At 40.5% G+C, this 24,180-nt stretch overlaps 1 protein-coding gene across 1 annotated transcript in view; it reads left to right on the plus strand.

Moving 5' to 3' along the window:
• Positions 1-24,180, plus strand: part of EPG5 (ectopic P-granules 5 autophagy tethering factor) — a 103,428-nt gene that overhangs the window by 32,504 nt on the left and 46,744 nt on the right. Inside the window, exons 13-25 of the mRNA XM_025429001.3 lie at positions 253-393; positions 5,229-5,393; positions 7,576-7,695; positions 8,325-8,584; positions 12,127-12,267; positions 13,660-13,804; positions 14,030-14,227; positions 14,531-14,641; positions 15,763-15,885; positions 16,756-16,922; positions 17,753-17,974; positions 19,771-19,894; positions 22,647-22,791. Of these exons, the coding sequence (XP_025284786.1) occupies positions 253-393; positions 5,229-5,393; positions 7,576-7,695; positions 8,325-8,584; positions 12,127-12,267; positions 13,660-13,804; positions 14,030-14,227; positions 14,531-14,641; positions 15,763-15,885; positions 16,756-16,922; positions 17,753-17,974; positions 19,771-19,894; positions 22,647-22,791 (2,062 nt within the window). The remainder of the gene's footprint in view (positions 1-252; positions 394-5,228; positions 5,394-7,575; positions 7,696-8,324; positions 8,585-12,126; positions 12,268-13,659; positions 13,805-14,029; positions 14,228-14,530; positions 14,642-15,762; positions 15,886-16,755; positions 16,923-17,752; positions 17,975-19,770; positions 19,895-22,646; positions 22,792-24,180) is intronic.

A 24,180-nucleotide genomic window follows, 5' to 3' on the forward strand; every position in this document is an offset into this window, starting at 1 on the left:
TTTGGGATATACTTCCTGTACTTGCACTTGAAGTCATTGTTACATAGTTGCTTCCTGTCTCCTCCTGACTCCTCAGGGTAGATAGCCCTCTGAAGGTCTGACATCTTTTGAACATGGTGTGATGTGAGGCTCCTTGTGAGATTCTTTATTTGAAAAGAAAAGAATCCTTGAAAACATCCTAAGTGAATTATGGAACTTTGTTTTGACTGATAATTGACTGAAAGTGCCATCTCCACCTCCTCCCACTTTTAGGTATCTTATGTCACCCTGTCTACCAGAGAGACTTTTTCAAAGGTTGGTCGGGAGCTCTTAGGCGCCATCACAGCTGTTCACCCTGAGATAATTTCTATCCTTTTGGATCGAGTTCAAGAAACCATTGACCAGGTGGGAATGGTAAGGGCACTGTTTTGTTTGTTTGCTTTGCTTTTTTTTTTGTTCTCTTAAATCCTACACCAATGGAGCAATGAGAAAAATAGGTTGTTGGACATGACTGAGGCACAGGTGCAAGCAGGGTGAAGAGAGAACATACTGTGTCCCGGGCTCTGCCATTTGTCACACCTGTGAACAGAAAGCTGGGATTGCTTCTCTTTAATCTCCTCCAAGTGACTTTCCCACCTGCCTCAATGACAGGTTTTCCTTTTAATTGAAGTCTTCAGTTAACAATAGTTGACATTTCAAAGTTTGTTTGGCTCTCATAGTTTTTATATTTTATACTCAGAAGAAAACAACCCCAATTAAGAAGGTAGGCCCTATTTACATCAGCCAAAAGCAAAATTAAAAGTGGTAATTTAAATTGAACAGGACACATAGAGTGGATTTCTGTCATTTGTCACAATCCCTTCTGTAATCTTCATCGATGTTAAAAATAGCTGTATTGTGATATAATTCACATGGCATACAATTAATCTATTTAAAGCATGTAAGTCAATGGTTTTTAGTATATTCATAGAGTTGTGTCATCATCACCACTCTCAGTTTTAGAACACTTTCATCACCTCGGAAAGAAACCATACATCCTTTTGCTGTCACATTTTGTCTTTCCATCCCCTCCAGCCCTAAGCCACCACTAATCTACCTTCTGCCTCTAGAGATTTGACTCTTCTTGACATTTTGTATAAATGGAGTCAGACAGTATGTGGTCTGTGGCTGACTTCTTTTACTTAGCGTAATGTTTTTCAGGTTCATTCATGGTGTAGACTGAGTCAGCACTTCATGCCTTTTAATGGCCAAATAATATTCCATTATGTGGATGTACCGCTTTAAAATACATATGCTTAATGAAGATTTTCTTCTTCATCTCTAAGAATGCTGTAATGTGTGAATTTTTCTAATGGCAGGTAGTCATGCATCATAACTTGAAAAGGAACAATTAAAGTTCTTTTCTGCATGGTACTTGCAAAGGGCCCTTCCTCTTGTAGTCACTGCATTACTCCTATAGGATAGAGGACTGATAACTCTCATTGCTTCATCACATTCATAAGTGGGCAAATTCCAGTGAAAGATTCGTTTATGAAACATAGATTTTTCGAAATGAAGAAAAATGATATGCTTTTCTTGGAGGAGTACATGGTACTTTATTTTATGTTAAGAAATTGAATTGTGGCAAATTATGCACAACATAAAAATGCCATTTTAACCCTTTTTAAGTTCAGTGACATGAATACATTCACACTGTTTTGCTGCTTACCATCACCATCACCATCATCCATCAACACAACTCTTTTCATCTTTTTTTTTTTTTGTGGCATCTTTTTTTTTTAATATTTACTTTATTTATTTGAGAGAGGGATAGCAAGAGAGAGAGAGCACAAGCAGGAGGAAAAGGGCAAAGCAGGTTCCCCACTGAGCAGGGAGCCTAACATGGGGCTTGATCCCAGGACCCCAGGATCATGACCTGAGCCAAAGGCAGAAGCTTAACCAACTGAGCCACCCTGGCATCCCTCAACTCTTTTTATCTTGCAAAACTGAAACTCGGTACCATTGAAACAGTAAGTCCCCATTCCCTCCATCCTCCACCGTCCAGCCCTGGCAACCAACATTCTGCTTTCTCTCTCTGTGAGTTTGACTATTCTAGGTACCTCATATAAGTGAAACTATACAATATTTATCCTTCTGTGATTAGCTTATTTTGTTTAACATATTCTTGTCATGTTTATGCATGTCATAGCATGTGTCAGAATTTCCTTTTTAAGCTAGAATAATATTTTGTTTTATCTGGTCATCTGTTGATGGGCACTCAGATTGCTTCTACCTTTTGGCTACTGTGAGTAATGCAGCTCTGAACATAAGTATACAGCTCTCTGAGACCATGCTTTCTATTCTTTTGGGTATATACCCAGAAGTAGAATTACTGGAAATAGGATAATTCTATTTTTCATTTTTTGAGGCATCAGCATACTGTTTTCCATAGTGGCAGTAGTCCTTTTTAAGAAAAGCATTGTATCCCACTGTAATATGATTATATTGAGATGAAAAACCTTTTATATGCAATATACAGAAGCATGGTTTTGGTTGCTCAGTTTTGAGCAATTATCCAATAGAATGAGTCCCGAAGAAATATATGTAGGGGTCACAGGATTCTTTCCATTTGACTGAGCTCATCATCATTTTCTCCTAAGTGTTTTTCTGGCTTTGGCTACACTTATATTTTAACTTTGGTCGAGTAGTAAACTGCCCAGAGATACTTCATTGTAAAACTTGGGACCACAAGGTTTTAGAGCACATCTTCTAAAAGGTGCTTCCATTCTCTTTAAAACTGTGTTCTGTGAACTTGCTGACATCTTTGGAGGAACTTGTTCAAATGCTCTAGGCCTTTAGATGAATAGGATAGCTTTGAATATTTTTGTTGTCACCCTGGGATAATCAGGAATCAGACATAGCCCCAGAGCCTGGCAATGATCTGTGGGCTCTATAATCTTCTAGTTTTCAAATGTTGAACCATTATTATTCCCTGGAATAAAAGCCACTTGATCATGGTGTAATATTCTTGATATATGTTGATAGATTCAATTTGATATTATTTTTTGTTGGGTATACATGTATATTTATGAGGGGTATTGATTTATAATTGTTATAATTGTTATGTCTTTGTTAGATTTTGATTTTAGGGTTATGTCAGCCTCATCATGTGAGTTGGGAAGAATTCCCTCTTCTTCTATTTTTTAAGAGTTTTGTAAGATTGCTATTAATTCTAACTTGAGTGTTTGACGGAGTTTACCAGTGAAATCATCTGGCCCTAGAGTTTTCTTCATAGGCCCTTTTGATAACAATTTGCATTTTTTAAACAAATACAGTACTGTTCAGATTTTTATTTTTCCTTAGTTTTGCTAAGTTATATTTTTAAAGGTATTTCCCCATTTCATCTAACTAGTTGAATCTGTTGACATAGAGTAATATTTTGGTAATATTTCCTTGTTAACCTTTTAATGTCCCTAGGGTCTTTCGTGATAGCCACACTTTGATTCTTGGTGGACAGATCCATGCTATCCCATTATTTTATCTAGCTAGGATAAGTGTTTTTCTGGATAGATCTCATTGCTTTACTCATTGTTCTAGAACCATTATTTTACCCTTTCTTTCATATTTTCACAGGGTATAGTAGGATTTTTCCATCTTCAAAATTTCTATTTTACCATTTTATTCAGAATATTTAAGACCTTTATTAATAAGTTCTCATGAAAATTTAAGTATGTGAGTGCACACACACAGAGGAAAGGAAAAGTTTCTTTAAAATTTATCCTTTTTACTGTTCTTTCTCATTTTGTTTTGCTTCTCACTGGGAGCAGTGCAGGAACCTGAAAGATACCAGAATGTATGTTCTGGATCTGTGTTGTCCAATATAGTAGCCGCTAAGTACATATAACTATTGAGTCCTTGAAAGATGGCTAGTCCAAATTGAGATGTACTGTAAGTATAAACTACTCACTGGGTTCCAAGACTTCTATGAACAAAAAGTATGTAACATGTCTCAATAGGTCTGTGTAACAATTACATGTTGATGTATTGGATTAAATAAAATATGTTACTAAAATCAATTTTATGTGTTTCATTTAACTTTTTAAAAAATGTGGGTATTAGAAAAATTAATATTACATATGTGGCTTGTATTATATTTCCACTGGATAGCACTGTCTTAGACATTATAAAATAAATTGCTCTTCTGATCAGTCTCCCTTAAAGCAAACTATTGAGTGAACCCAGATTTATCTTAATTTGTACACATGGATATGATATTCAGAAAGTGATGCTATAGACTTTTTGTAAACATGATTGAAAAAACTTTTTATTATAGAATCTTTCAAATCTATATAAAAGAATAAGGTAAATGATCCCTGTGTGCCCATCATCCAGTTTCAGCAGTTACCAACTCTTGTTTGATCTTGTTTCATCTTTACCTCCATCCACTCCTTGTCCCTCTTCCCCAGATTGCTCGGAGGCTAACAGAAATATCTTTTTAAATGCCATAGAAGAAATAATAGTTTTTTTTTAATAGTTGACATGCGATATTATATTCGTTTCAGGTGTACAACATAGTGATTCAACAATTGCATACATTATGAAATAATCACCAGGATAAGTGTAGTCACCATCCGTCACTCTACAGAGTTATTACAATATCATTGACCGTTATCCCTGTGCTAATACTTCTCATCCCTGTGACTTATTTATTTTATTTTATTTTATTTTATTTTTATTTATTTATTTTTTTTTATTTATTTTATAACTGGAAGCCTGTACCCTTTTCACCCATTCCCTTATGCCTCTCCCCTCTGGCAACTACCAGTTTGTTCTCTGTATTTGAGTCTATTTCTGTTTTTTGTTTGTTTAAGTAACTATTTAAAGTGCTAAGTCTCTCCATAAAATGAATGACTGTCTCCTCATTTATCCTGGCTTTAAATTTGGGTCTTGGTATGGTGGTTTTCTTAAATGGAGGTATATCAATTTGTATATAACAAGAGGTTATTGACCTTTACAAAGGGTAGCAAAATGTGCTTTTGGTGTATCATTAGTTATTTTATTTGGCTGGCTGTGATGTCCATTTCAGTAGTCTAACAGTATTTATTTCATTTGGTTGTCCATGATGTCCATTTCATTTGTCTAACAATCAAACAAAACCCCACTTCCTCTTGGAAATATTTTTTACAAGCAGTTTAATAATATAATACTGTAGTAATAGAGGATTGTTCTTAAGTTTCGATCTTAATTGTCCTCATTTTCTTTTAAATAAGGTTTCTTTATACTTGTTTAAAGAACTGCCTTTGTATCTCTGGCGACCATCTGCCCCTGAGATAGCCGTCATTCGGGATTGGTTACTGAATTATAACCTGACAATGGTGAAGAATAAATTGGCCTGCGTTATTCTAGAAGGACTAAATTGGGGATTTGGTGACCAGGTATGTGTTAAAACCATTCTCTACAGACTGGAGGGTTCTACACGCATCAGTTTTAAAGAAATGTTTTCTCAGAACATAAACATTTCTAAGTATCATTTGCAAGGTCTGCAAATTCTGTTAGCTGTGTCAGAGTTTAGGGTCTTTTCTTTAATTCTGTTTTGCAGAGGGACCATCCTTTAAAAGAAGATAAATTGTTCCACAGTGAAAATTCTTGTTTTCCCATAGACTGCTGGCATCTGTTGTGTTATCTCTAGCTATTTACTGAAGTCCCTTTTACTTGCCTCTCCTATCTCTGGTCCCTTTTCCTCCTGCATTTTCTCTTAGATGTCATTGCCAGATTTGTCTCCTAAAACATCATGCGTTGGTTAGGAGCCTGAGCTATAAGCCAGCCTGAATACCCAGGTTCTGTTCCCAGCTCTGCCGTCTTCTGGCTATATGATCCCAAATGCATCCTGAACTCTCAGGGCCTTAGTTGGTCATCCCTCAGTGTGATACTCACATGCTTACCTTGTAGGGTTTTGCAAGGGTTCAGCAAGTTAGGACATGCAGAACATTTAGGACAGTTCTTGGTGCACAGTAAGTACTCAGCAGTGGTAGTTTTTGTTCATAATAGTTTATTAATAGTCTTATTAGTAATAGCTTATTATTATTAAGAGTTTGCTATCTATCATATATCTCCAAAGATAGCATGTCAATGATTTTGACTGCTAAACTTACCTTCCCCTTTACCCTAGGCCTTATTAATTAGCTCTTAGATCAAAATGTTTCAATATTGGGCAGCCCTGGTGGCGCAACGGTTTAGCGCTGCCTGCAGCCCAGGGCGTGATCCTGGAGACCCTGGATCGAGTCCCACATTGGGCTCTCTGTATGATGCCTGCTTCTCTCTCTGCCTCTCTCTCTGTCTATGAATAAATAAATAAAATCTTAAAAAATGTTTCAATATTATAAAGGGAAAATTGGAGAGAACTCAGCCCTCTCTCTCTGCCAGATTGTGTTCTGAACAAATCATTTAGTTCTCATAACCATCTTATGTGGTTTGCATGAACTTGACCCCTGTTTGTACAGATGAGAAAACGAGCCAGGGAGCTTTTCTCCCAAAGTGTCCCTGACCACCTGGGCCTGCCCCTGGGTCCATCTGGGGCTTCTCCCAATCCAGTGCTGGTGGGTGAGAGCTATAGTGGGCTGTTTTTCATCTTTGTGTTTTCTGACTTATGAATAGAACCTCTCAGTCCTCTCTGTCCCAGCAGGCTGTGTGAAGACCTCCCTACAAGAGTCTCTATGAACCTTCGTTAGTTAGGAAAATCACTTTCTGTTAAAGGATTAAGAAATGTATTTCTTGGGGCTCCTGGTGGCTCAGTGGGTGAAGTGTCTGCCTTTGGCTCAGGTCATGATTCCAGGGTCCTGGGATCAAGCCCCAGAGCCCCATGTCAAGTTCTCTGTCCAATGCGGAGCTTGCTTCTCCCTCTCCCCGCTGCTCATGCTCTCAGATAAGTCAGTCAGTCAGTCAATCAATCAATCCACCCATCTATCTTTTTTTTTTTAAAGATTTTATTTATTTATTCATGAGAGACATAGAGAAAGAGAGAGGAACATACACAGGCAGAAGGAGAAGCAGGCTCCACGCAGGGAGCCCGATGTGGGACTCGATCCCAGGTCTCCAGGATCAGGCCCGGGGCTGAAGGCGGCGCTAAACCACTGAGCCACCAGGGCTGCCCCCCATCTATCTATTTTAAAAAAATGTATTTCTTCAGGTTGCAAAGGAAGATTGGATGGGAAATTCAATAGGCAACTTCAGGCTCCTGAAGGAATATTTTATCTGTGTTGAGTATCTTTTTTTAAAAAGAAATATTTTATTTAGTTAGAGGAGAGAGCGTGTACTTGCATGTGTGTGAGAGATGGAGGGTGAGAGGGGAGAGAGAGAGAGTGTGTGTCTCAGGCAGAAATCCTGAGATCATGACCTGAGCCAAGATGACTTGAGTTCAAACCTATTTAAGTGCAATGTAATGATTCTTTAAGATTTCAGTGTTTTTTTCCTATTGTTCGTGGATGTAATTTTTCGAAAGCTTAGGTTCTACATCCAAGGTCTGTCCTTTTTTACTACTCTTCCTAGTCTTCTTGTTCAAGGGTATGTTAAAAAAAAAAATCAAGATGGCACGTTTGTGATTATTTTTTTCTTTACAAGGGTACCCTTCATCTGGATCAAGCAGTCCATGCTGAAGTGGCTTTAATGATTCTTGAAGCATACCAGAAATACCTTGCACAGAAGCCATATGCTGGACTTCTTTCTGAAAGTATGAAGCAGGTATTTACTTCTCTTGTATATTAACATCTTTATTGTAAGTGGCCTGGGTGGATAAAGGTACAGTATTTACTCTTAGGTTACCTATGAACATTCTGGTCACTTAAGATACTGAAATTGAATTCTGTGGTTGGATAAGAATGTTTCTTTGAGAAGTAGCCTATATATGACCATTTTAATATTGTGGACTTTGATATGAGCTGGAGCTGGAGCTGGTATGTATTGGCTCAAGAGAACAGACTGTTAAATTTCTAGGAACTTGCAAACCAGATTATTAACCTATTGGTAGCTTGAAAACTGACCACCATAAGTGACAAACCGTGTAAATCACCTCCCACACTCCGGGCTGGTTGTTAAAGCATATTTATCACCACATCATTTGTTGTGTACCAACTTTTGTGTTATTACTCCTTTGCGTGCACTGACTCAGATCAGGTTCACAAAGTGACTAGCAATTGAGCAGAAGTGGTCAGTTGTGAGAAATTGCATTGAGTGCTGCAAACACTGACTCCTGGCAAGTAGAATGACCTCTCTTTTGAAGATGTTGTCGATCACAGAAGGAAATGGGTGGGTGAGCTTACTGACTTAATTTGTGTGTGACTAATGTGGTTTACAATAAATAATTGTTTTAGGTTTCATATTTGGCCAGTATTGTTCGATATGGAGAGACACCTGAGACCTCATTTAACCAGTGGGCCTGGAACTTGATCTTGAGGTTAAAACTGCACAAAAATGATTATGGAATACAGCAGAATTGTCCAGCTGTGCCCTTCTCCAGCACTGTGCCTGACATGACGGAGTCCCCCACGTTTCATCCTCTCCTGAAGGCTGTTAAGGCAGGCATGCCCATCGGCTGTTATCTGGCCTTAGCTATGACAGCCATGGGCCACAGGTACAGTGTGGGCTGAGCCCCTAGGGTTGTTGAATCTCATCGTCAGTGATTCTAGTTCTCATTTTTCACATCCCAAGGTCTGAGGCCTCCATCAAACCTATCTAAAGGTGATCAGGACCAAATCATAAGCCTTATTAATGGCTTCTCCAGGGGAAATGGCTGCCCAAATTCATATAAGACAGATATGTTCCAAAAAATCACCTTATACATTATAGACAAAGACAGAGTATATCTGTCCCTCAGAGTGGAATGTTTATGTCAGCAGTAGTTACTTTCTTTCCTTGGAACAGAGATCACATAAAAATAATTGGTCATCTGTACTGAATTTTGTTTAAAGTGATGGCAGACTCAGGCTTTTCCCCTAAAGAGTTAAACCTGTCCAGGGGAAAGAAATGCCTGATCAGGTCACATGGCTCTCTGGCGTGAGCCCAGAGCTGTCTCTGTCTCTTCCACTGGAGCATTTACCACACTGTTATAGTTGTCTGTTCAGTCTTCTCAGGGATCATCTGTGAGGTCCTAACCCCAGGAACCATGTTGGTCTTGTGTTACCATTTTATCCCTAGTGCTGAAGGCTATAGCTGGTGCAATCAGCAGCTGGTGCAGGAAGTAAATGAACGAGTTCTTAGTTGATTAAAAATCTTTGTTTTGTTTTTTTTTTTTTTGAAAAGATCATTTTCCTATGAAATACTAATTTTTTCTAAAATCTCTTTCACCTACATGCTTTCTGGTTCTTGTATTTTAGACTCCCTGTAATACCTTTTTAGCATCCTGATTTCATCATCTTGTTCCACGTTGTGTATATTTTCAGGGGGATGCCAGGTGTCCCATCAGCTGTTTGTCTTTGGCCTTGTGCCATGAAATGGGGCGATACGATATTATTGGTTAGCTACCTTTACGTTGTTGACAGGGTAGTGGAGATGATGGACAACAAACAATTGGCAGCACTAAAGATGTCATTGTGGGCCAGATGAGATTGGTAAAGCAGTGCTTCTCCACCCCAACTGACTCTTTAGAGTCATATTCAGAGTGCTTCTCAAACTGCCTGTGCAGTGAAGAGGGTGAGAATCCTGATCGAATTGGTCTGGGGGCCAGTTCTGCAGATTATTCTATGGTACAGCCTGGATTGAGAAGCATTCAAAAGTATGGGCAGAAGGAATTTGAAGGAAGGAGAGATCAGTAGCAGAATATCTACATAGAGTTGCTAAGCTTTGAAGAGGAGTCCTAAGTAGAGAAGGCGTCTGAGGCTAGGGGGTAGAGTGGTAATGCTCACCTTCTCCAGGTGACTGCCCACAGTGTTGGGGATTCAGCTACAGACCATCCACCCCCTGCCCCCCACAACCCCACGCCACAGCACTCATACACGCCGAGCAACACCCTTACTGTGTTGTAGTGTAATACTCGTGCACTGCATGCTCCTTGAAGGCAAGGGCACTATCTGTATATCTCCAAAACTTGAACCAGTGGTATTTGATTGCATGAATGTGGGAAGGAGAATCGGGTCTCTGAGTGGGGAGTGGGGAGAGGTGGGGAGTGATGAGGAAACACTCCTGACCCAAGCCCATGCTTCATGTTGGTGAATAGAGGTGACCAGGTAGGTGAGTAGGGCCAAAATGCAATGGACAAATTTGAAAGTCAGGTAAAAAAGAGTAGAATTGATCCACTGGGGCGAGAAGAGATGTTATATAGGTACTTTAGAAGGCACTTCGCATTTTTCCCAGTAGCCCTAGTGTCATTCAGTTTCCTGTACCTGCACATGTTTCTCATCTCTAGTATGGGGGTAATGATAGTCCTGGACTTACTTGATGAGCCTTAAGCGAGTGATAATACTTTTAACATATTCAGCACATGGCTGGTCTGTGGATTCTGAGGGTAGTGTTCTGAACTTAATCGTTCTGTGATTTCTCTCATTTCCTGTATTCGTTCTGGGATTGTACTCTTTATTCACTGAAGCTACTGTGGGTCTTCCCCAAACATAAATATTTGTTTGGTGCTGATTACTGAATCCTGAATGGGAGTAAAGATGAGAATAAAGTGTTTCCCTTTGGGGCTGACCTCCATCCACCCATTGTCATCAAGGATATATATATTTGTATTAGAACTAACCTAAAACAATCTTATAAATGTGCTTGGGGTTGGGAGCAGATTATGCAGGGATAGAAGTTGTACATGAATAGAACATCACACAATACAGAAAACAATAGTCAAAGAAATCACCCAGAATCTTTTTTACCCTATTGAAACACTATGGGTTTTTTTCTGTTTATTTTTACCCATTATTTTTTCCTTTGATCTTTTATGGAAGTTATAATGTATGTATAATTTTGTATATCCGTTGTTTTTCATTCTAATATTATAAACATTTCCTGGTGGCATAATCTTTGCACTAATACTTTTATGTTTTGAAATGACATTTTACCCTAGAATCAAACTAGTATAATCAAACTATAAGGTAAGAAGATGAGAGAAAGAGCCACTTACTTCAACCTCTCTAGCACAGTGAACATTTTGGTGTGACATTGTCCCTGTTTTTTCCCCTTTTTATAATTCTTTTTTTTTTTTTATAATTCTTCTTTTGTAATCAGAAGTATAACCTTTTTTTTCCTCCAACATGAGTATAGTAGAATTTTTCCATGTTGCGCTTGGACATTATATGCATTATTTTTAAAGATTTTATTTATTTATTTTATTTTTTAGACAGAGAACACGAGTGGGAGGAGGAGCAGAGGGAGGAGGGAGAGGGAAGAAAAAAGAATCTCAAGCAGACTCTGAACTGAGCATGGTGCCCCATGGGGGACTTGATCTCTCAACTGTGAGATCACAACCTGAGCCAAAACTAAGAGTTGGACGCCTAACTGACTGAGCCACACAGGTGCCCCTTGTATGCATCATTTTTAAATGTTGTAATAATACTCGCATTGAATGGATTTTTCCAAAATTTACACAAATCATTTCTGCCTCTGAATCTGTGATTTTAAATAATTTTGAAAAGTGCATCATGGATCATCTGACAAATTTTCCCCACACTTGAGGTTATTTCTTAAAGATAGATTTTCTGAGGTGAGCCAAAGAAATTTTTATGCAAATTGGTTTCAGAAGAATTTTGCCAGTTTATACTAACAGAGTGAACTCACTTTTGAATCTTCCCTTCCCTCTAATCCCTTGTGGAAATATGCAGACAGTGAGAGCCCCATGATTCTTAGAAGAAGCACCATTTGAGAAGCAAAATAGGGTCGTGGCGAGTGCTCTGGACTGGAAATTTGCAAACCTGGGTTCTCATTTTGGCCCTACACTAGGAAATTCTGTGAATTGGGCATGATACCTCACTTTTCTCATCTATAAAATTAAAATTTAGTTGAACGGTTTAAGCTTCTTTGTATTTCCAGAGGTCTGATGCTGGTGTTTCTGTGTGAAGTTTGGCTCTGCAAAAATGTGTTGGAGACCTGAGATCATTTGGGTGGCAAGTAGGCTGATGGCTCATTAGAATAACATCATTTCCTGAACTGGCAACCTTGAGTGCTCATTGCCTTTGTCTCTTTTTTTAGCATTGAGAAGTTCTGTGCCGAAGGCATCTCACTGTTGGGAATTCTGGTCCAATCGAGGCATTTGAGAACAGTGGTTCATGTCCTGGATAAGATCCTGCCTTTGTTCTACCCTTGCCAGTATTACCTTCTGAAGAACGAGCAGTAAGTAGAGTACAGCCCAGGGAATACAGACGACTGTATTTGCAAGTAAAATAGGGAATCATGTAATTCAGTAGTGTGTTTTTTGTGAGGCAGAAAACTTCTTCCCTAGTTAGGATGCAGGTTGATGAACAGTGACTCATTATGATTCCAGTTTTATTTTCATGAAAGGTACTTCCCTTTTTCATTTAATTTTAGATTCCTTATAGCTTATTAGTATTTGAAGGAGCAGTTGTTTCCATGAAACCTGGGAATAGTGCTTCTGACATTGAGCAGTAAATGGCTTTGCCATTGTAACGGTAGAAAAACACATTGCTTTTCATTGTCTGCAGTATTACAAACAGATAAGATACATAAGAAGGTGCTTATCTCATGAGACATTCATAATGTTGAGAAAAGACTTTTGAGGTAGTTTCAAAGTTAAGAAGCAAAGTATTATTGGAAAGGCTGTGGTGTATAGGTTGCATTTGCATTATGGGTAAAAGTATATGTGATTTATGGTAAATGAAGTAGCTGCTTGGGGAGGGAGGGAATTAAGGATGGGTTATGAATCAAGATTCTTAATTGCACATGGTAAAAATCCGGTGCACACTGATTTCACCAAGAAGGGGATGTGTTGGTTCATACAACTGGGGACAAAGGCTCATGATTCTAAAGTGGTAGTTTTAGTAGTTTTAGCCAGGGGTGATTTTGACCCTCAGAGGACATTTGGTCATGTCTGGAGATGATTTTGGTTGTCACAACTTGGAGGGGGGTGGGGTAGGAGGCAGTGGGTGGCTGGGCAAGGGGGCGTTTGAGTGCAGGATTGGGAGACATTTAATGTGTTGGGTGTATTTTATTTGGCAGGGAAGGGTCAGGAGGTGTCCTCTGGGCAAAGGGCATTATAGGTGAGATGTGGAGAATGAGGAGGACATTGCCCAGTTAGGTGTGGGGGAGTGCTTCAGGCTGAAAACCCAGAGGAGGAGGGAGATGGGAGGAGGAAGCCGGTACACCCAGGGAGCTGAGGGCACGTCCTGACTGACTGTGGTGGGACCCTACCCCCGCGTCCCACAGGGCCCCTTACACTACCTTGTTCACACAAGTCAACACCCAATATAGGATTATGGGATGGTTTTCTAGCCATCTGCTTTGGGGGGAGTGAGGAGAGATAAAGGGGCACTTGGGCTGTCACTCTTTGACTTGTGTATGTGTTGGTGTGTCTTGGATATAGCTGTAGAGAAGATTCCTTTTAACCCACCTTAAATTTGAAAACTTCATTTTTCTGACTTCTTGAAGATTTATTGAAATCCCTGAATAGAGCTTTGTTTTCTGTTTCCTCATAAGTCATCAGCCCCTGAATATTTTACTGACTTCTGATTAGAAGGTCGGGTATTGATTGTCCTGTGTCCTTGGCAGGTTTCTGTCACACCTCCTCTTGTTCCTACACTTGGACAGTGGTGTCCCTCAGGGGGTCACACAGCAGGTCACCCACAAGGTGGCGCAGCACCTGACAGGAGCCAGCCATGGGGACAACGTGAAGCTTCTCAACAGCATGATCCAGGTCAGACCCTGAGGAAGCCCCTGAATTCACCCTTGCTCACCTTCCCAGTCAAGCATGCTGGTGGTAGCACGTCTGAGTGTTGGTCATTTCAGAGCACTCACCGCAGTGCTTTTGGCCAAAAACGTCAGCAGATGTGTGCTTGTAGTGCTTGTAGTTGTTTTGCTGGTGTTTTAAGAATGGGAGACTAACTCTTACCTCCACATCACTGGAGCCCTTTCTCCATAGGCTCACATATCCATAAGCACTCAGCCCAACGAAGTGGGTCCCGTTGCTGTGTTAGAGTTCTGGGTTCAGGCTCTAATAAGCCAGCATCTTTGGTACCGAGAACAACCCATCCTCTTCCTTATGGACCACTTGTGTAAAACAGCTTTTCAGCTGATGCAGGAAGACTGTGTGCAGAAGTTGCTCTACCAGCAACATAAGGTAAATCTGTTAGAGAATTTGTCTTTCAATCATTGACAAGATTGGTCTTGATGGGGCCTAATCTTAGGAACCATAGTCCTGCCAGTGTAGACTCCAGGGAAGCCAAAGGGAAGGATCCCCGAGGAGGATCCTTGCTCACTGCATTTGGCTGTAACATGCTGCCTGTGACTATCATTGCTGGGGGGGACTAGTGAAATCCATGTCTTACCAGAACCTACCATCGTGGGAAGATAATTGCTGATATTCTTGATAAGGTTTTTTTAAAGCCTCTTCTCTCTGCTGCACACCATGTCCCCTGTGTAGAATGCTTTGGGTTACCACTGTGACCGGAGTCTGCTCTCTTCTTTGGTGAGCTGGATTGTGGCTGGCAACATCACTCCTTCCTTCGTGGAGGGCTTGGCCACACCCACTCAGGTAGGAAAGCCCCTGCAGCCAAAGATTGGTCATCTTTGGGAACTTTTAATGGTGTTACCATCTTTGCTGATATAGTGCTGCTGGCTTTAAGTAGCGTTCATGTAGCACCTACTATCTAATCCTCCCCGTGGCCCTCTGTAGAGAAGGTGCTGTTGCTGTTTCACAGAGAAGTTAACTGAGGTTTTGTGGGACCAAATGGCTGGCTCAGGATCCAACAGCTCATGGTCAGGCCTGGTTTGGCTGACTGCAGGGCCTGCCCAGCAGCGTAGTTAAGAGCAGATGCTGGAGCCAGACCACTGGTTCAATCTGCTCTGTTAGCCCTGAGCCTTGGACAGCTTGCTCACCTCTATATCCTCAGTTTCCTCCTCTGTGTAATAATGATCACACCTGCCTGTAACATACCCAGACCCATGCTAGTCCAGCTACGAGGCACGTATTCAGTGTTGGCTGCTCTGATCACCATTAGCAGCAGCCACTTCTTCATTGTTAACCTCCTGTCCGACTTGTGCGTCACATTATGTCCCCGATTTGTCACTTACACCAGTAGGGACATCCTTCACCCTCCCATCAGTCTTGCCTCCTGCTCTTCCTTTCTCCTTTCATGATCCAGCTGAAACTCCTCCTGCCAGGCATGCCTTCGCCCCCATTCTCCATGCAGAGCCATTTCTGTCTTCCCACCTCTGTGGCCCTGCCCTCCTTCCACCAGCTTCATGTTGCACTTGACTCCTGACTCCTCTCACTTCACATTGTAGTTACTTCTATATTAGTCTCATCTCCTTGAAGAGTTAGAAAACTTCTTGAGGCCAGAACTTATATCTGACCCTCTTTCCTGACTCTCGTGCATATGGAACCTGCCCAATAAATAATTGTGTGAACGAGTATCTTCTTGTACTGAAGTGGCATTTCTGAAGGAATTTAGCATTTTTCAATGATTTGTTTTATCTAAATTTATATCTGTGACAGGAACAGTGATAGGTGTAAGAACTCTGTTAATTGTGGAAGCTATAAATAGTTGTTGATTGAGATATCTGGTCGAAGAGATGCGAATTTGTAGACTACTGGGATGTATTTCAGCTGAGTGAGCTACTCATTCCTCTCACTCTTACCTGCCATCCTTGTAGGTCTGGTTCGCCTGGACAGTACTGAACATGGAGTCCATCTTTGAAGAAGACTCCCAGCTCCGAAGAGTTGTAGAAGGGGAACTGGTTATAAACTCTGCTTTTACCCCTGACCAAGCTCTGAAGGTGCACATAGCAGTTCTGCATTGAGTGGGTTTACTGATGGATTCATCTAAAATCTTGGGAACTTCTGCATTTTCTATTGTTGTAAATGTTTGGAAAGTACAATATCCAAACCAGTGCTTAAAACTGTATAATTGAAGTGCATACTTCCTTTCCAAGCTTTATTTAGCATAAAGAGGTCACATAAATGACTGAAGTCTGTGTTCATGCATGGCTGGATGGTATTGCCCTTGTTTTAAAACAATTGCCAGTGGGTGTCATGTGCATCAGTCCCCTGGAGAGCTTGTTAAAAATCAGATTCGTGGACCCCAGCTTTTGAAATTCTAAGTTTCTAAGTCTAGAGTGGAACCAGGAATTTATTTTAAAAACTCCCTAGCTGATCTTTAGGCTCACTAAAGTGAGGAAAAAGACTGGAATGAAAGACCTAGTTTAGGGTCTCATAATAGAGTCTTGTCTCTTGGGTTTCAGTCCCTGTTAAGGACTTTATCATTCTTGAAAGTCCTTTTCAGTCTAAATGTTCAAGAGATTGATAATGTTTGACAGTAAAATTGACTTTTGGTTTTCCTATCACTCTGCTCCCTTGCACTGTGGCATTTATGCTCCCTTTCTGGGAAGGCATGGCAATGAGATAAAACGTGTAGGACACATTCCAATCTGGGGGGTCTGTGAAATGTTTTGACAGAAAGACTGCCCCCTTGCTACCAAGGAAGTTAACGTGTTAGATAGTGGGTTGGAAAAATAAAGTGATAGGATTTTTTTTCTTACTGAATTGAAAACAAAATGTTCAGTGTTTCATTTGGATCATTTAGAAAGAGCAGATTGTTTGGAACTGTGACCATGTCATGGTTGCTCAAAGCCCCTCCTATTTTATAGAAAGCCCAGGCCCAGCTGAAGCTCCCCATCATCCCATCCCTCCAGAGGCTGCTGATTTATCGTTGGGCCCACCAGGCCCTTGTCACACCTTCTGATCACCCTCTTCTGCCTCTCATTTGGCAGAAGTTCTTCCTTCTGTATCTTCACCGCCCAGGACCACAATACGGGTATGGTACCAGGTATTGTAAGTGTCTGTGAACCTGTTCATCACCTTGCACTGCTCTGATGCTCTGTGTCCTCACACTGTGGCCTTTGAGTTAGAACCACTCTTCAGCCTCTGCCTAGGAATTTCCCTGCTTTACATTTATTAAACTGGACAGTTTTTGAGTTTAGAGTATCTTGTGGCAGCTCTCTCTGTACCCAACAGGGTGAAGAGAGCACCTGGTGCCAGGCAAGTTGTAGTCTAGGGTGCCTGGAGCTGCAAAGGGAAGAGAAACTGCCCCAAGCAGGCTGCTCGTGTGACTGTCATGGGGGTCAGCCACGTGGATTTGTGATGGGCAGTGCAGGTGTGGACAGAGGCCAGGCTGTGCCTGGCAGCTGGTGGGCTGTGGTTGGGGGTGTCTGGTATTTCCCCTGGGAATGAAGGGACCCTGACCAGCCAGAACTGTCCACTGTTATCAACCATGTTCTCAGGCTCCAGCCCTGTTCCTGGCTCACCCTACTCCCTTAATTCAGTCCTGCAGAACATACAGATATTGGTCGCTGGGCTTTCTGTTTTCTACCACATTGCAAGTTCTTCTAGAGCAGAAACTGTCTTTATTCTATACTGCTAAGTGGTAATAATATCTGAAATTTGTGTAGCTTTTCATTCTTTTTAAAACTGCTTTCAAACACACCATCTTGTTGGAGCCTCATACTAACCACTGAGGTAGAAGTAACAGGTATTGATTTAGTGTGGTATATTTATAGCCATTGACTCCTTAATTGATTGCAGTTTAGTGCCATCCAGAAAGAGCACCTTGTGTTGATCTTGTGATCTCTGCTTGTACTTTTTAAGGTTACCCATTGATGGTTGTATTGGAAGAAGGTTTTTTCAAAGCCCTGCTCATATCAGTTTGTTGAAAGAAATGAAGAGACGCCTGACAGCAGTGGCTGACTTCCACCATGCTGCGAGCAAAGCCCTCCGCGTTCCAGCAGAGGGCAGTGAAGGGCCGCCTGGCAGCCAGGCTGGCACCCCTGGCTATCTGACTTCACCAGAACTGCACACAGAGCTCGTGAGGTGGGCTATGGTTTTTTAGCCACATATACTGTCTTTCACAGCACCGGGTACTGTGCTGGAGCCATTGTTTTGGGCTACAGACTGCCAGATGTCATTCTCTCTGCCCTGTTAGATGGAATACAGAGAGTGATTTGGGCTAGGTCTGCATCTTAAAATACTTCTTTTCTGTGTTCCTCATGAGAAGGGAACGGGCAGTTTGGATATAGCTGTCAGCTGCCTGGAGTCTGAATGGAAGGTCTGAAACCAGAGGGCTGATGTCCTTTTCTCTTGCTCTATGTAATAACAGAAACCAAAACAATCGATGATAGCTGGTTAACATCTAGTAAAGACTGCTAGGACACTTCTCTAAAGGAAATTCGTGAGCAAGGCAAGATTCTTTAAGGGAAGTCCATACACCTCTTGGAATTTACCTGGGGTAAGGTACAATCTCATAATCACCCAAAACCACTTCTAAAATCAGGCACAAAATGTGTATCCACCCCCCCCAAAGGTTAAGAACTCTGAAGTAAATTTGGTCCCTTTCACACTATTCCTTTACCTTACGTTTAAACTTGCTATAAACTAGGTATTAGTCTAAATAAGACTTAATAAAAATGGCTTCTAACAATTAGCCCTGAATACAAAATGTCTTGGTGAGGAAACCCAGAGTTTTGATCCAGCACTGAGGCTTCAGGCTTGCTTGACCCGAATGCCCTCTGGGTCATCTTTCAGCCTCTGAAATGATTTCTCCCCTTATCTTGCTTGCTTGAAGGAAAACTTATTTTTTAGCTAGGCTTAAACAGAGGGCAGGCTTAATCTTTGAACATTTAGATCAGCCAAGAAAGTTTGATGTGCCCTTCTGCCTCTCTTAAATGCCTCTTCTGTTGGCATGTTGGTAAACTAGCCATCTAACTGAATCAGAGACTGGGAGAGAGCTCGGCACCGGCCCCTTCTGTGTTGAGAGCCTCAGAGTCCTGTCCCTGCTCTCTTCCTACACAGGCTGTCTCAGAGGTAAGAGGTGGTTTTCCACGTTACTGAGCAAAGCCAAGCCATGCCACCCCCCAGGCACCACCCAGCAACTTATGTACCACAGACTCCTCTGCACACAGCTGCTTGAAATACCAGGGATCTTAGCTGAATGGACTGTGTTCCTTGAAGAAACAAAGGAAACATCATCAAATTTTTAAAAAAGTTTTTCCTGGAAAATGGAGATTTTTTTTTCCTTCTTTTTTTAGCCAAGCTTTGTTTTATACCTTCTTAATGGGAACAAGGTGCACACATGCTTCGAGTTGTGTTTGTGATTTCTTGAAGCTGGAGAGCGTCCCTGAACCTAAAGCTGGCAGCTTCTTCTGTTGTGAAAGTTTAAGATGGCTTTAAATGTTTTCTCTGAAAGACAGAAAATGTGTTTATTTGGATGTTAAACTTTTCCAACTGCTGAGGCTCACTGTGACTGGATTGCCCAGGAAGGAAAAAGTCCCAAGTTCAGATCCCAGGACTGGGTTAAAATCACCTTCTCCAGTGATTTTTTTGTTTGTGTTGTATTTACCCTCACTTTAATAATAGAGTTCACCTAGCTCTTTCCTCACAGCCTCATTGTAGCGATTATTGCATCATATTTGAAGGATTTGTGACCTTCTGGGATCTGCTGCTGGCCCATGAGCTTCTTGGGACTGTGTGGTGGTTGAAAGCATTTTCTTTATTCTGTGCTTTTTACTTTTATGTAGTAGTGACAGTTTTCCTAGAGATGTAAGAAACTTCATTTGTCTGCACATCCTTTTGGATTTTATGTAATTATGTTGTTTTTTTTTTTTTTTCAGGCTCTTCAATGTGTATATATTGTGGCTAGAAGATGAGAATTTTCAAAAAGGAGATACCTATATCCCTTCTCTACCAAAGCATTACGATATTCACAGGCTAGCAAAAGTGATGCAGAATCAGCAGGTGATACTACAGCAATGTTGCTTTTAGTATTTTTGAACGTAATCAAATAGGTTATAGTCAGTCTAATGTTAAAACCACTTACTGATACGGAAATGGGGTCACAGGCATGTTCAAGAGGTGCATTTGGGGTGTAGCCTCTGAGGAGGGCAGGTGATGCCAGGCAGGTAAAGAGGGGTCAGATTTCTAAGGGCCATATATGCCTTTCTAAAGAATTTCGATTTTGTTTTGAAGTGTTTGTTTCAAGAGCCCATGAAATGGGCTGAGGGATTAGATAAATGGAGGAACTTAAAATATGTTGAAAAAGAATCCGTAAGATCAGGAGGATTTTTAGATTAGATACATGGGGGGATTGATATAGTAATAGGATTGATTAGATTACAAGGACACCCAAATTTCTGGCTTGGGCAGCTAGAGATACTGTTGACAAAGATCCAAAGTACTGGAAGAGGAAGTGCCAGAGGGACTTCAAGGACAGTGCTCTATCAAGGATTTGGTGGGGAGGGGATGTACAGGCCTAGAATTCAGGAATGGGGCAGTGTAAGAAATGTGGGTTTAACAGTAGTAGAGCATTTAGATTGAGAAGAGGACCAAGTGAAGCTGGAGCCCTAAGAAATAATGACATTTAGGGCATAGAGAAACAAGCCTGAGAATATAGGGCCAGAGAAATAGGAAAAATAAATAGGAAGTCATGGTGTCCCAAAGTCCTTTGAGTCCATTCTGTGTTCATCTCTCTTCTTTATCCTCTACATGCCATGGCCTTAGCTAAGAATTTGCATGTAGTAGATGTCGGGTCAGTATTTTTAAAACTTAATCATAGCTTCTTGGTTCTCTGATATTTACCTTGATTCCCCAGTACCTACAGAATTAATAGCTAGCTAGCTAGCTTGCTTTCTTTCTTTCTTTCTTTCTTTCTTTCTTTCTTTCTTTTTCTTTTTTTTTTTCTTTTTTTTGTCTGTGTTTGCCATTTGATTTTATAGCTCCACTTTTTGATCTGTAGTTCAGTTATACTTGTTCTTTTTTGGTTTCTGAGATATCTCTGCTTGGCCCTTGTTAATTCTTAGTATTCTTAATTGTTAGTCTCTGTCAGCAGTTACTTGGCATGAAGGCAGACAAGGTGACATTAGTGATCCCACTTAAAGGAGACGTGTATATACAGTAGGGGGACTGGTATAGCACCTCCAACAGTTGTTTGGTGCTTCTAGGATTCAGGCCTGTGCCCAAGAGGACTTGGGGGTTTCTCCTCTGAGTCTGGAATGCCTTGTGCCATAGTTTGGAAGTAACAATTTAGGACTTCATAGCAGTTTGCTCATTGAGAAACCAGGGACATCTGTTGATTTAGAAGAATTCTTTAAACTTTAAATCAGGAAAAAAAATTTTGTCCACAAAATGACAGTCTTTATCTGATCACTCATTACTACTATTTGATAGAGTTTTTAGTGTTCATGGAGAGCTGGCATTTCTTTTCATTAAAGACAGTCTCCCATTCTAATATGTATTGATCACCAAAGTGAAGTAGACATTCAAAATATGCAAGACTGTTCATTGGAGTGTAGGAAGAGAATATTAAAACTTCAGTTTTTTTCTCATTTTATCTATTATTTATTTCACCTTTCATAATAAAAAATTTGATCATACAGAAAAATGGAAGAGTGCAGCACACATGCCCTCCTCCCTCTGCTGAGTACCAGGTGTCTAATTTTATCTATGGCCCATCCACTCCTTTCACCCATGCTATCTCCAAACTAATCCTAGAAAGCATTTGACACCTGAAGATTTCAAAACATGAAGGTTAAAAAAGTATTTTAACCTAATAGCATTTACATCTATAAAATATTAACAGCAGTTTCTGAATATCAAATATCTAAGTAGTATCCCAATTTCCAGTTACTTCAGAAATGTCATAGAAGTTTTATCTTCATTTTTATAGTTTGAGTCAGGATCCTCATTTTGTGATTCCTTGATAGTCCTCATAAGTCTGTTTAATATACTGGCCCTCCCCTTATTCCTTTTTCCCCTAGCAGTTTGCTTATTGAAGAAACTGGATAGTTTGTTCATAGACTTTCCCCACAGTCTGGATTTTCCAGATTGTATCTTTGTAGTGTGGTTTAATGTTTCTCTATCCCTTGTATTTCCTGTACAGTGGTACTGGAACCAAGGGCTTGATCTAATCAAGATTCAGTGATTTTTCACTATATTTGTTACTTCTCTCTTTAAAGTTTCTGGTTTTTACTTATGTCTTATCAATACTGTGTGTATATAATTTATAAATACACAGTTGGTAGGGTTGTTAAAATTATGTTTTCTGATTTTGGTACATAATCAAATGTCTGCTAAGATATTGTTACTGTCCATTTTATATATATAATTAATATATAAACATACATGCATATATATTTAAAGATTTGTTTGCAAGAGAGAGTGCAAAGTGCAAGAGTAGGGGGGAGGGGCAGAGGGAGAAAACATTTAAGCGGAGTCCCCACTGAGTGAGCATGGAGCCTAACATGGGGCTCGATCTCATAACTCTGAGATCATGACCTGAGCCGAAACCAGGAGTCAGACGCCTAACTGACTGAGCCACCCAGGTAACCCCTGTTAGCGTCCAGTTTAAACATGATCCATCCTAATGCTGGAGAACTTGATATAGACTGTCTTGTGCTAAACCTTACTGGTTTACTTTTTAGTTAAATATATAGTTTTATATGTGAATACATGATTTGTCTGTGAAAGTGAATGTCCCATGGTGCAATTCTAGGATCTGTGGATGGAGTATTTGAACATGGAGCGCATACGTTATGAGTTCCAGGAAACTGTTGGTCTGTGGACACAGGCCACACTTGAATCCCATTCTCCACCCTGCAGTTCATCGGTGCAGCTGGACGTCACTGATCCTTCATTGGGTGAGCTACATGAACATCGGCCCCCTCAAGTGAATGAATGAGTGAGTGAATGATTGAACTCAAGCCATTGGGGGTTAAGGTTTATAGATTGTGTATCCCTCTAGTGATAAAATTGCTTTTTAGGAGTTGGTTGTTAACTTGTCTACAACTTAGGGTTAGGTTTGGCTGTGAGTGAGAGACAGCTCCAAAACAATCATTGCTTAAACAAGATACTTACTTTTTCTGTAAAAGAAGTTGGGGGCAGGCAGTTCAGGCAGTAGCTTTAGAGTCATGGCCTAAAATGTTGCTTGAGAGAAACTTGAACAAAACCAGGAGTCTTTTCCAGTGATGAATATCCAACTTTGTTACATTTTGTGCAAAGAATGGCTGTTCTAGTGGAAAAACCCTGGCTATACAGGACGATCCCTTCCTTGACCTGTTTGGAATGTTAAATTCCATCTGTTTTGGGTGCAAACAATACAGGTCTTTTTATGCCAAGTAATCCTGGCTCTTAAATTTTCTTTAATTTTCCTTAAGAATAGAAAATGGACTGCTACATCTGGAATGAAGCTGGAAACTCGTAGTAATCTCTTAAGTATTTGTTGACTTGACTTACTGGCTTGAAATTTCCTTGACCTCTCCTATCCCCTGTTATCTTACTTTTGAGAAGAATCAGGTCTGTGGCAACATTTTTCTTATGTTTCTGAGCCCCCACCTGCTGTGGTATGTGTCTAGTGCAGTACACAGAGAGAGGGTGGGAAGATAGGAATATATTGGTACCTGTGTGTGGTCAGCTCTGTACTAGGTATAGAAATATAAACATTGAAATTGGACTCACCAGTATGGGACTACATGCAATCTAGAACAAAGTTAGATGGACAGATTTGCCTTTGCTTTCTTATATGGCACCTGATTTTTTATTTGGACTCTATTTATTGAGTGAATGAATAAGTGAACAAATGAACGCATGATGATATAACTACATAACAGGAATTCTGTAGGAGTTTGTGCCCATGTCTTCGTTCACTTTAACTCTACTAGTCTCAGCCCTCCTGTTCAAACTTTGTCCTAATTTAAGATTTTTTCACTCCGCCCTATTTCTTAACATCCATCCTCCCCAGTCTTCCTATGAAGTTTGGATGATTGCATTAAACTGTTAATGGCACTATCTGCCCCTTCCCCCAATCCATTGTAGTGATAGCTGGAGATAGCTACCGTCTTTCTCAGGCATGCTTAGAGCTGTTCACTAGATCTCCTTTACACTAGTAGCAAATCCCGCCACTTTAGCATGTCATGCAAGACTGTGTACAGTAATAATTTAAGAGCACAAACTTTAGCACTTTAACTATCATTAAGGCTATTTTGAGGATAGGAATTCTGTTTAATCATACTATGTGCTTGTGAGCTGCT

The sequence above is a fragment of the Canis lupus genome, chromosome 7 (assembly GCF_003254725.2).
Source record: "Canis lupus dingo isolate Sandy chromosome 7, ASM325472v2, whole genome shotgun sequence".
Classification (NCBI taxonomy): Eukaryota; Metazoa; Chordata; class Mammalia; order Carnivora; family Canidae; genus Canis; species Canis lupus.